The 13,897-nt window shown below is 42.6% G+C and overlaps 1 protein-coding gene across 5 annotated transcripts in view; it reads right to left on the bottom strand.

The window, feature by feature from the left end:
- CRACR2A (calcium release activated channel regulator 2A) overlaps window positions 1-13,897 on the bottom strand; it is a 146,063-nt gene that overhangs the window by 83,006 nt on the left and 49,160 nt on the right. For 4 of the 5 annotated variants that reach the window (XM_066257710.1, XM_066257713.1, XM_066257714.1 and 1 more), the window contains one exon: window positions 875-1,124. In XM_066257710.1, coding sequence (XP_066113807.1) covers window positions 875-1,090 — 216 coding nt within the window. In that variant the 5' untranslated portion in view covers window positions 1,091-1,124. Of the gene's footprint in view, window positions 1-874; window positions 1,125-2,593; window positions 2,705-13,897 lie in introns of all 5 variants that reach the window. The other variant, XM_066257711.1, reaches the window with a different exon arrangement.

A 13,897-nucleotide genomic window follows, 5' to 3' on the forward strand; every position in this document is an offset into this window, starting at 1 on the left:
GTTTACTCACATCAGGGTGAAATCCTGAATACAGCAGAAGAGATTCTAAGAAGAACCGTCTGACACTAAAGGTGGAAAGGTACCAGATGAGGGGTGGGTAAACCAGAAATTGGACCTATCCCATTTCTGTATGACCAGTGAGCTAAGAATGGCCTTTACTTTTTAAGTGATTGAACAAAATATCAAAAAATAATAATACTAGGTGATGCATGAAAATAATAGTGTCCATAAAGTTTTACTGGAACAAAGCCACTGTCACTCATTTACAAATGCCTACGGTGGCTCACACTACAGTGCAGAGTTGAGTAGTAAGGATAGAGACTGCATGGCTATAAAGCCTAGATATTTATTCTCTGGCCCTTTACGGAGTTTGCTGAGCCCCATGCCAGACAGTGGAGTGCACTGAGGATCTGCACCCTCTCTCTGGAGACACTTACACAGGGGGTTAAACGTGGTTGAGTTTCAGGGTGAGCTTCCTCTCAGGCGCTGCACCCAACATACATGGCACTTCGCAGAAAGGATTTGGGCAGAGCTCAGAGCTTTGTTGTGAAGCAACAAGTTAGTACCTTTCCACTATTGTTTCAGGAAGTTCTTCACCATCTCTAACTTAAGTCCCGTATGCTGCTATCACCCTCTCCCCAACCCTGGGGAGCTACTGAGTCAGAGAGGGGAAGTAACCCCCAAGTGTGACAGCTTCAGACGCAGCATCAAAGAGCTGAAGGCCAGCAACAAGGAAACCAGGAGAGTTTGGACTGACACCTCCTCCAGGGCAGAGCTTATGGGCATCTTTTCTGTGAAAGATGTCACCTCCAGTGGAGCAAGTCCTAACCTGTTCGGCAGTCTAGCTGGACAGACCCAGCTGGGCCCCTCTTACCTGCATGTCCCTCCTGGCGATGAAGCCCTTGCCTTCGACATCGCAGGTCTGGAAGAATTCCTGCGCCTTCCTCAGCATGGCCAGCTCTGCCGGTCCCAGCTCCTGGCTCTCCTTCCCCTCTGCGTTGTCCAGGGGACCCTGGCAGGCCCCACTCTCCTTCAGTCCCCGGGCAGGCCTCTGGGGTCTAGAGACACCTCTCTGGTCAGGGGTGGCCATCCAGGTTTGTTAATTCCTTCAATCTTTTCAGACTCTGAGAATGGAAGATAAGAGAGGGGTGGGTGTGGTGGGTACAAAGTGAGGCTGAGCAGGAATGACAGGGGACGAGCGGGAAGCACAGAACTGCTCCCCACAGTGCCCCCACATCTCTTAGCAACCACCTCTTAATTAGCCAGAGCTCAGGACAAGGGACGTGTGCCATGATCACTAATACATCAGTCGGCCCATCAAAGAGAACAGAGAAGAGGGGGAGGAAGAAAACAGACACTTGCAGATCGAAAGGAAGTAGGTAGAGGAAGCCTGAAAATAATCTCTCCCAATTTAAACAAGAAACAAAACACCCTGATAGTCCAGTGACCGTTCATTGACTGTTTACTTGTAGCAGGCACCAGGCAATGGTCTCTATACACATTTCCTCATTTATTCATCTTGTCTCTCTGAAACAGATATTATCATCTCCATTTTATTGAGGTTCAGAGAGGTTGAGTGACTTGACCAAGGCCACACAGCATGTTTGTACAAATTTGTGATTTAAATGCAAGGTCAGCTGACTTGTAGTTGATATTAATCCCACACTGTCCTGACGCAGCATGGCCAAGGTGGAGAGGACTCCCTTCACTCAGACGCACTCTCTCCTACACCATTCACAGTCAACAAGCTCTCGCTGAGCTCTTAGCCTCTGCCACAGACCTGTGGGGACAAATGAGAAAGTGTACCTTGTCCTCGAGGGCTTCCTGTTGCACTGGGCTTCTTCCCAGGCCTGGTTTGGTGACACCCAAGGCTGTCTTCAGCCACTACAGAATCACAGATTATACACCTTGTTCAGGTTCTGAGAGCCCCTGAAGGGTTTTCTCAGAGGGTGCACTGCAATGATGTGATTGATGTCATGGAAGAAGGCATGCAAAACCAGCTTCCAGCCTGGATTCCACTGCTACTCAAGAGACCTTGAATAAGTGACCTGTCTGGGTCTCAGTTTCCTCATCTGTAATGAGAAGACTGGGCCTGTTTGTCTCTAAGGGCCCTTCTCGCTCTGACAGTCCAGAAGCCTGCCATTTCAAAATAACAAAATATTATTAATGAAAACTTGGGTTTATGTGATAAAAGGAAATATCAACATCTTTGGATTTTTTCCATCTGAAGACTTTTGGGAAGTAAACTAGGTCCAAATATTCAAATTTATGATAATATTTGAACTTAAAAAACACAGATATGCACTGGAATGCATTTTATGGGAAACTGGAGAAAGTGAAGTCCTCAATCATATCTTCTGGGTCCACAGTCACAATAAAGGCTGAAAATCTCTGTTTCACCAGCTGGGTTTCCCTATTAGAGCCAGGGCCTCTGGCTCAGCTACACCATGACTCCAAAGTCATCCATTATTTCAGTCAACACCTTCCATCTGCCAGATCTGTCCAGAGCTCTGAGCCTGAAGATAGGGGACTGCCGCCAGCCTCAGGACTGGACTCCGGGAAACAGAGCCTGGACAAGGCAGAGCAGGCTCACCTTGTCACTCGCTTGGGCTGAACAAGGAATCCCACTCCAATGCCTTTGACCAGCCTTTCATCAGGAAATGGTCTTCATCTTCACACCTACATGGTGTGAGCTTGCCGTCACCTGAATGAAGGCAGATTTAACATGTCCGTTCTGTCTTTCCCAGAGGGAACCACTTTGGATATAAGTCCCCAGGGAGCAGGGCTGTGTCTGTATGGTTTATGTGCACTGCCTGACACAGCTTTGTGCAATGCTGAGCTTCGGGAAGATTCTGGGGTAAGGACAGTGGTAATACCTGAGCTTCTGTAAATACACAGTATAAGCAGTACAGCTGTGGTCTTCCTGCTGTCTGCAAGGTGTCGGCCATCTAATAAGCCCTACCTCTTCCCACCTGCTGTTCCCAGAACCCTAGCCTAGTATGTACCTGCCATTCCTTGAGGGTTTTGTCTTGTCAGGCCCCTAACTTACTTCATCCTATTGAAACATGACATCCTTCCATAAGATAAGCAAAATTAGGATTCCTGTCATACGGACGAAGACTGAGTTTTGAATAGCTTCAGTAACTCGGACCAAGGTCTGGTACAGTTAGAGACCTCCTATGTTTGCTATACTGCACTGCCTTCTTATCATAGGTCCCAGATGTGGGCCTGCTCTTCACTGTCTACTCATCCCCAACTGATAATAGCTTAAGTCACCTCCTAGAGGCAAGCTCATCATTTTAACATTTATATTTTTTGTGTGTGTGACAGAGACAGAGAGAGACAGAAAGAGGGACAGATAGGGACAGATAGGGAGGGAGAGAGATGAGAAGCATCAATTCTTCATTGCGGCACCTTAGTTGTTCATTGATTGCTTTCTCATATGTGCCTTGATTGAGGGGCTTCAGCAGACCAAGTGACCCCTTGCTCAAGCCAGCAACCTTGGGCTCAAGCTGGTGAGCTTTGCTCAAACCAGATGATACCATGCTCAAGCAGGCGACCTCAGGTTTCAAACCTGGGTCCTCCGAGTCCCAGTCCAACACTCTATCCAATGCGCCACTGCCTGGTCAGGATTAACATTTATCTTTCATTAATTCATTAATTCATTCATATCCATTGATTACCATGTAGCAGGCTCTGAGCTAACACTGAGAAATGCAAACATGAATAAAACATGGTCTCTGCCCTTAATGAATAAGCCTCCAATGGTGGGGTTTAAGTCATGGTGACTGTCAGTGAAGGAAGGTATTTCAGGTTGGGTCCTTCCTCCATATCCTTCAAAATAGAACCATACAACAATCATTTATTACTGACAAGGTATGTCATTTAAATGAGTCCCTGAACTACCCTGGGCATGGGAATTAGTAGAGATGATCTCTCAGCTCTAGGTATGACTTTCTCTGGCTCTTTGCCTTCCCTGGCCCATGTCACAGGTGATGCATGGTATGAAAGAGCCAATCTAATAGTTCTAAAGATTTCATTTTAATCCCAGCTTCTAGTCCTGAATATAGCACAGAATAGGTGCTCACTGATTGCTGAATAAAACCCAATCTTTTGCTAAATTCTTTGCAAGGAGGTCTGAAAACATTTGTATTTTAATCAGGTGGCTTGATATTCAGGATTTTTTAAAAAAACTTTATAACACTAAACAGATACATACTAAAAAAATGAAATTTCTCAAATCAATGACATCAGCTTCTGCTTTAAGAAACTAGAAAAAGAGAGCAAATTAAATCCAAAATAAAAAAATAATAAAGATCAGAGCAGAAATCAATGAAATAGGAAACAATAAAGAAAAACAGAGAAAACTTAAAAAACTAAAAGCTGTTTCTTTAAGAAAATCAGTAAAGATAGAAGACACAAATTACAATATCAGGAATTTGAAAGGCAAAACTATTACAAATTCTACAGGCATTAAAAAGCTAATAAAGAAATATTATGAACAACTTTAAACAAATAAACTTGACAATTTAAATAAAATGAACAAATTCCTTGAAAAACATTAAATATCTAAAAAAGAATTAGGAGATTCCAAGATTGCTGCAGAGTAGGTAGAAGCTACTTTCACCTGCTCCTAGCCCCAAACCAGATTTATAGCTAAATGATAGAGCAATCAAGTTGAATAACCAACTGAAGGATAGCTGAACTGAAATATTATAACCAAGGATATACAGAAGAAGCCACATAAAGACTGGTAAGAAGGACAGAGATGCAGAAAGGGCTAGACCCCACACCCATGTGCAGTGGCTGAGAAGTCAAAGGGATATTGTGGCTATAAAACTCCCTCCCTTCAGGAGTGTGCGGTCTCAGCCCCACACAGAGATCCCCAATCCAGAGCACCAGAGATAGGAAGAGAAGCCCACATAGCATCTGGTGGTGAAAATCAGTGGGGATTCAGTCCACCTGAGAGACCTAGATGCCACCACCCCTGGGACAAAGCACCCCTACTGTTGCAACACCAGTGTGGAGAGTTCACTGCCCTTTCTCTGACTGCTGGCAAGAGCACTCTGCTGTGCTCAGGTCTTGCAGAGGGGTCTGCTGGCTGCACCCAGCAGTGAATTTGGGGGCCCCCTTTTTCTGGGGAGGCCCTTGAAAAGACTCATACACTCACTAAACTGTGTGGCTTTGGAAAAAAGGCCAGTAAACCCCATCTCAAGTGCACAGTCAAAGCCCTTCTCCCCATCTGTTGAATTCTGTCTTACAGGGGGACTAGAGAGCCGCACAGAACTGGGACTTTTGCACTGTGTCTCCTGGGGAAGATTTTGTATGGGAACCAGATAGTTAGGTGCTGGGGTGTTGGTTACATCATGGAAGGGGGCACTCCTATCTCCCCAGAAAGCTCAGCCTGTGTCACCCACAATGGGAGACAGTTTAGATTAACTCTGCCAAGTCCAAGATACCCAACCCTGCTGGGTTCGGTTCCAAAGGGGTGCAAAAGCAGCTCAGAGCTGGGACATTCAAAGTATGAGTCCCTCAGAGGCTACTGTCCGGAAATGGAATGAGGTGCATAGCCCTCTCCTGCAGGATAGATCGACCTCACCCCTAATAGGAGACTCTTGATCTGTCCCCCTGAGCCCAAGGCAGCTAAGCTTGCTCTTGCAGAGGGGACACCTGGCTATACCCAACCAGAACCTACAGCAAGCTCCTCCAGAGGGAATTAGAGTTGGAGACTGAATGATATGGCTCTGGAGTAGGGGGCACTTTCCCCTCACTTAGTGCCTGTACTGCAAGTAGGGAACCCGCTAGTCCTATACTAACGACCCTGGTTACCCTGCCTACCAAGCTCACAACCTGTGGAAGGGGCTATGGTTTGCAATCAGGCTGGGACCACTATACAGTATTTTTTTTTGGAAGGCTCTGGAGGAAGACAAGGCAAACTCAGGGGGAAGTGTAGCTGATAGGTGAAGGCAGTCCTCAGGGAGTCTGTCCCCGGTTCTAAGTTTGAGGAAGTTGACCCTTATACACAGATTGGACCCTCCCATGCATACCCAGGGCCAGTAGACATAGCCATAAACAGTGAGCAGTATGGTAGCTCTAGACAGTTAATGTAAATTCAGTCACACACAACATCTGAAATCAACCTGTACTTGAACCCTGCTGAAGTGGACCTAGAAACAACACAACTAGTGGGGGACTTCAGACCATATCAGAGTTCGATCTAGCTAGCCACACAAGAAATACACCCAAAGGAAGATTCCAGGAGGTACAAGATCCTGCTGGAAATAACTCTGCCTTGGGGGGGGGCAGCCTCTGCATAGTGTCTCATACATGATGATAATGGTTTATCCTTATAGTCAGCCAGACAGAAGGGCTATCTCCACCCATGAGAAGAACCAACAGTATTCCAGACTCAATTACAACAGGAGTATGCACATGACCCACAAGAAATATTCCCAGAGCATGGAGGTCAGGTGATCTGGAAGAGTGTGCCACTGAGCCCAATAAGATACCGGCATCATAAAGCCAACATAACAACTTTGGTAGTAATAGCAGATCTACCTCATACACAGAGACAAAATGAGGAGACAAATGAAAGAGCATGAGAAATCTCCAGAAAAAGAATTAAATGAAATGGAAGCAACCAAAATACCAGATGCAGAGTTTAAAGCAATGGTTAAAAAGACACTCAAAGGGCCCTGGCCACTTGGTTCAGTGGTAGAGTATTATCCTGGCATGTGGAAGTCCCAGGTTCGATTCCCAGCCAGGACACAGAAGAGAGGTGCCTATCTGTTTCTCCATCTTTTCCTCTCTCCTTTCTTTCTGTCTCTCTCTTCCCCTCTCACAGCCAAGGCTCCACTGGAGCAAAGTTAGTTCAGACACTGAGGATGGCTCCATGGCCTCCACCTCAGGCACTAGAATGGCTCCAGTTGCAATGGAGCAATGTCCCAGATGGGCAGAGCATCAATCGCCCCCTAGTGGGCATGCTGGGTGGATCCTGGTCAGGTACATGCAGGCATCTGTCTCTCTGCCTCTCCACTTCTCACTTAAGAAAAATACAAAAAATAAATATATTAAAGACACTTAAGGACCTTAGGGGAAGAATGGATGATCTCATTGAGAACTTAAATAAATAATAAGCATTAAAAAGGACATAGAAAGCATAAAAAAGAACTAATGAAAAATAAAGAATGCAATGTCTGAAATGAAGAATACACTAGAAGAAATCAACAGCAGGTTAGAGGAAGCAGAGGGTCAAACAGCAATTTAAAGGACAAGCTAACAGTAAGAACCAAAGCAGAGCATCAAAAAGAAGAGAGAATTTTTAAAACTGAGGTAAGTCTAAGGGACCTCTGGGACATCAAGCATAACAACATCCACCTCACAGAGGAACAAGAAGAAGAAAAGAGTGAGCAAGGGATAGAGAATCTGTTTGAAGAAATAATGGCTGAAAACTTCCCTAACCTGGTGAAGAAAAAGTCACACAAATCCAGCAAGTACAGAGAGTCCCAATAAAGATGAACCCAAAGAGACCCACACCAAGACACATCACAATTTAAATAACAAAGGTTACAGACAAAGAGAGAATCTTAAAGGCAAGAGAGACAGTTACCTACAGTGAAGTTCCCATAAGGCTGTCAGCTGATTTCTCAAAAGAAACACTTCAGGCTAGAAGGGATTGGACTGAAATATTCAAAGTGATGAAAAACAAAGACTTGCAAACAACACTACTCTGTCTAGCAAGGCTATCATTTAACACTAAAGGCAAAAAAAAAAAAAAAAAAAAAAAAAAAGCATTCGAAACAAGAAAAAGAGTTCATTGCCATCAAATCAGTATTATAAAAAATGTTATAAGCCCGATTTAAGAAGAAGAATCAATAGAGAGAGGAACATAGGTATAAAGAATAAAATGGCAATTAAAAAGTACCTATCAAGGCCCTGGCCAGTTGGCTCAGTGGTAGAGCGTCAGCCTGGCGTGCAGGGGTCCCGGGTTCGATTCCCGGCCAGGGCACACAGGAGAAGCGCCCATCTGCTTCTCCACCCCTCCCCCTCTCCTTCTTCTCTGTCTCTCTTCCCCTCCCGCAGCCGAGGCTCCATTGGAGCAAGGATGGCCCAGGCGCTGGGGATGGCTCCTTGGCCTCTGCCTCAGGCGCTAGAGTGGCTCTGGGCATGGCAGAGCAACGCCCTGGAGGGGCAGAGCATCGCCCCCCGGTGGGCAGAGCGTCGCCCCTTGGTGGGCCTGCCGGGTGGATCCCAGTCGAGCGCATGTGGGAGTCTGTCTGACTGTCTCTCCCCGTTTCCAGCTTCAGAAAGATAAAAAAAAAAAAAAAGTACCTATCAATAATAACCTTAACTGTAAATGGATTAAGTGCTCTGATCAAAAGATGTAGGGTAGCTGAATGGATAAGAAAACATGACCCATATGGAATACAAGAGACCCACTTCAGAACTAAAAATACACACAGACTGAAAGTGAAGGGATGGAAAAAATATTCCATGCAAATGGAAATTTAACAAAGCTGGGGTAGTAATACTTATATCTGACAAAACAGACTTGAAACAAAGACCATAACAAGCGATCAAGAAGGTCACTACATAACACTAAAGGGATCAATCCAACAAGAGGATATAACCTTTGTAAAAACACATATGTGACCCTGGCCAGTTAGCTCAGTCAATTAAGAGCATTGTCCTGAAATGACAAGGTTGTAGGTTCGATCCCCAGCCAGGGCACATATGGGAACAACCAAAGAATGCACAACTGAATGGAACAACAAATGAGTGCTTCCATTCCCCCTTACCTCTCTCTCCCTTCCTCTCTCTGTCTCTCTAAAAATAAATAAAAAAATTAAACCCTGGCCAGATAGCTCAGTTGGTTGGAATGTTGTCCTGGAGCATGGAGGTTGCTGGTTTGACTCCCCAGTCAGGGCACACACAGGAGCAGTTCAATGTTCCTGTATTTTTCTATCCCTGCATCTCTCTCAAAAAACAAAAACAAAAACATATGCACCCAACACAGGAGCACCTAAATATATAAAGAAAATCTTGGTGGACATTAAAGAGAGATCTACAGCAATACAGTCATAATAGGGGATTTTAACACCCAGCTATCATCAACGGATAAATCTTCCAGACAAAAAGTCAATAAGGCATCAGTGACCTTAAATAACACATTGGATTGGATGGATTTAATTGATAGTTACAGAACATTTCATCCCAAAGCAATTGAAAATATATTCATCTCCAGTGTACATAGAACATTCTCAAAGATAGACCACATATCAGAAAACAAAATAAATCTTAACAAAGTCCAGTATATTGAAATCATACGAAGCATCTTCTCCGTATGAAACTAGAAATCAATTATAATAAAATAAAATAAAAACTGGACAAAGACATTACAATTAAAAGAAAATACAGACCAATATACCTCATGAACACAAATGCAAAAATTATTTAGAAAAATCTTAAAATATTGAAACCAACACTATATATGAAACAAATAATAACTCCTGATCAAGTGGGGATTTAGCCTATGAATGCAAGAATACTTTAACATTTGAAAACCAATAACATAATTCATGATATTAACAACTTAAGAAAGACAAGCTTTATGATCATCTCAGTAGATGCAGGAAAAGCATTTGATAAAACCCAACAGATGCTCCAAATGAAAATTCTCAGAAAACTAGGAATGTAAAGGTTTTCCCAATGTGAAAAAGGGCAACTGTCAAAAACTAACAGCTAACATCATACTTGACCATGAAAAATCAAATGTTTTCCCTACGGTCAAGAGAAGGATAAGAATGTCTTTTCTTACCACTTATATTCAACATTATGTTGGAAATTCTAGCCAGTTGAGTGAGATATGGGAAATAAAAAAATATCTGAATTGGAAAAGAAGAAGTAAACTGTCTTTATTACTAGACAACATTACTGTTTAGGTAGAAAACCTGATGAAGTCCACAACAAGCTACTAGAACTAATCTGTGACTTGGACAAATTTAAAAGATACAAGTTCTCTCTATAAAAATCAAATGTTGTGAACAATGCTGCTATAAATACAGGGGTGTATTTCTCCTTCTGGAACCATTCTATGGTGTTCTTGGGGTATATTCCTAAAAGTGGGATGGCTGGGTCAAAAGGCAGTTCGATTTTCAATTTTTTGAGGAATCTCCATCCTTTTTTCCTCAGAGGCTGCACCAGTCTGCATTCCCACCAGCAGTGTAGGAGAGTTCCCTTTTCTCCACATCCTCGCCAGCACTTATTCTGTGTTGTTTTGTTGATGAGCGCCATTCTGGCTGGTATGAGGTGATATCTCATTGTGGTTTTAATTTGCATTTCTCTAATGATTAGTGATGTTGAGCATTTTTTCATATGCCTATTGGCCATCTGTATGTCCTCTTTGGAGAAGTGTCTATTCATTTCTTTCGCCCATTTTTTGATTGCATTGTTTGTCTTTCTGGTGTTGATATTTACAAGTTCTTTATAAATTTTGGTTATTAACCCCTTATCAGACGTACTGTCAAATATGTTCTCCCATTGTGTAGTTTGTCTTTTTATTCTGTTCTTATGGAAATAGCCCAAGTGTCCGTCAGAGGATGAGTGGATTAAAAAGCTTTGGTACACATATACTATGGAATACTACTCAGCCATAAGAAATGATGACATTGGATCATTTACAATAACATGGATGGACCTTGATAACATTATATGGAGTGAAATAAGTAAATCAGAAAAAACTAAGAACTATATGAACCCATGCATAGATGGGACATAAAAATGAGACTCAGAGACAGGGACAAGAATGTGATGGTAACAGGGAGTGGGGTGGAGGGGTGGGGAGGGGGCGAGGAAGGAGAGGGAGGGGGTAGGGGGAGAGTAGGAGCACAAAGAAAACCAGATAGAAGGTGACAGAAGACAATTTGACTTTGGGTGAGGGGTATGCAGCATAATCAAAGGTCAAAATAATCTGGAGATGTTTTCTCGAAACATATGTACCCTGACCTATCAATGTCACTGCATTAAAATTAATAAAAAAGAATCAAATGTTTTTCTGTATATCAGCAACAAAAAGTTGAAGTTGAAATAAAAATATTACTTATGATAGCATCAAAAATATATGAAATACTTAGGGATATATCAGACAAAAAACTGTGTAATACCTGTACACTGAAAGCTACAAAATATTGAGAAGAGAATTTAAAGAAGACAGAAGTAAATGGAGATATGCATGTTCATGAATGTTGAGTTCAGGAGAGTTGATTCATCTCAGTCCCAATCAAAATCTCAGCAGGCTTTTTAATTTTTTTGTAGAAATTGATAAGCCAATCTAAACTTTATATGGAAATACAAAGGACTTATCCAAAACACTTCTGAAAAGGAAGAACAAAATCAAAAGACTAACCCTACTTGATTTCAAGACAAAAATCTATAGTATTCAAGATAGTGTGGGATTAGCATAAAGATAGAAAATAGATACATGGAAAAGAATACAGAATAGAGAACCACAAAATAGATCTGTATACATAATTGATTTTTTACAAAGATGCAAACTCAATCCAGCAGAGAAAATATAATCTTTTCAGCAAATGGTACTAGTGTAATTGCAAAAAAATTTTCAATTCATACATTATGCCATATACAAAAATTGGCTCAAAATGGATCTCAGACTTAAATGTAAAATCAAAACAAAACTTTGAGAAGAAAATATCTTTGTGACCCTGATAATTTGGACTTTATAAAAATTAAAAATTTTTGCTCTTTGAAAGATGCCATTTAAGCTGCACTGAATGATGCCCCCAACCCTGGTGCTGACCAATCAGGAGAGACCACAACTCTGAAAGAACATATCAGGAAAGTTGACGAATATGCTATCAGAATTTTTTCCAAAATATTTGCAAAGCATATATCTGATAGAGTATTTTGATCCAGATTACATAAATAACTCTCAAAACTTAATAAGAAAATAACTCCGTTTTCAAAAGGGCAAAAACATTTAAACAGGCACTTTACCAAATAAGATATATGGATATAAAATGTTCAACATCATTAGTCGTAAGGGAAATGCAATTTAAACTACAGTGAAATAACAGCACACAGTTATTGGAATAGCTAAAATGAAATAAAACTGACCATACCAAGTGTTGGCAAGGATGTGGCACAATTGGATGGCACACTCCTACATCACTGGTGAGAATGTAGAATAGTATAATCCCTTTGCAAACATTTGGCAGTTTCTTTAAAAAGTCAAACAAACTTCTACCTCATGATCCAGCCATCCCACTTCTAAATATTTACTCAAGAGAATCCAAAGCATATGTCCCTACAAAGACTTGTACATGACTGTTTATAGAAGCTTTAGCTATAGTAGCCAAAACAACAGAAATGTTCACCAGCAGAATGAGAAACAAACTGTGGTGTATGCAGACAATGGAACTGTGGTAGGCAGTTAGACAGACATGAGCAGAGCAAAGACGACAGTGCAGGGACACAGGTCACCACAGCGGAAAGCCCCAGTGTCTAGCAATGGGCAAATCTGGGAAAACAAGCACCTCGTTCCCAGGATGACCTTTTTGTCCTCTAGCAAGTCTCTGACCATGCAGTTTTTCCTCTGGCATGTCACTAGTCATGGGGTGGACCCACTTGGAGGATGAACAGGGACCAAAGAGCAGCATCATCCAACTCCCATGCAGGCCCTTGCATGACTACCCCCTTAAGCATTAAGCCCTAAGGATAAAATCCAAACCTCAGTTGTGTTTCAGCTGCAGGCCCAGAAGAGCAGCAAAACCAGACAAGTGATGCCATGACTGACCTCAGGACCAGCCGCAGTGACTAATGACCCTGCCCCCACCCCACCCTGGTGCCAACCAATCGGTAGAGACTGCAACCCTGAAAGAACACACCAGGAAAGCTGCTGAATATCCTACTGGTATTCTCCTCTGAGATTTCCACATAAATACCCTCAATTCAAAGGGCTCAGTACCTTCTCTCTGTGCCTTTCCTTACCCCCTTTCCTCCAGGTGTATTTTTCTTGCCTTTCTCTTTCTCCTTCTTTTGCCTCTGTAACTTGTTTCCTAAGCCCATTTCTTCTACGGCTCACTTCTACGTCTTCTGCCTCTGTGACTTCCCAAATAAACTTTCTCCTGTAGTTGGAGTCTTGGCACTGAATTCTTTCTCAGTCAGAACTCAAGTACCAAGGCTGTTAAACTCAAGGTCCGGTCTGACTCCACCGGTCTAACATCTGGAGCATTTTCACTGCCCACAGAATGCTGCTCCCATCAAAGGGAAGGCACTACTTACTGCTCTAAGCAACAAAATCATCATGTGAGTGAAACAAGCCAGACGAGAAAAGAGTAGATACAATACTATTTGATTTTGTTTACATCAAGTTATAAAAAATAAAGACAATCTATAGTGTCAGAAAAGGAATAAGGGAGGAGAAAGGTGAAAAGGAGGGACTGCAAATGAGTAAGAGGAAATTTTCTGTGGGGTGTATGTTCAAAATTTTAATTGTGGTCATAGTTTCATGGACATACGTTCTACACAGATAAACATACATACACGCCTGACCAGGCGGTGGCGCAGTGGATAGAGCGTCGGACTGGGATGCTGAGGACCCAGGTTCAAGACCCCGAGGTCACCAGCTTGAGTGTGGGCTCATCTGGTTTGAGCAAAAGCTCACCAGCTTGGACCCAAGGTCGCTAGCTCAAGCAAGGGGTTACTCGGTCTGCTGAAGGCCCGCGGTCAAGGCACATATGAAAAAGCAATCAATGAACAACTAAGGTGTTGCAATGCGCAACGAAAAACTAATGATTGATGCTTCTCATCTCTCCGTTCCTATCTGTCCCTGTCTGTCACTCACTCTGACTCTCTCTCTGTCTCTGTAAATAAAAAAAAA

Source organism: Saccopteryx bilineata, chromosome 2 (genome assembly GCF_036850765.1).
Source record: "Saccopteryx bilineata isolate mSacBil1 chromosome 2, mSacBil1_pri_phased_curated, whole genome shotgun sequence".
NCBI lineage: Eukaryota > Metazoa > Chordata > Mammalia > Chiroptera > Emballonuridae > Saccopteryx > Saccopteryx bilineata.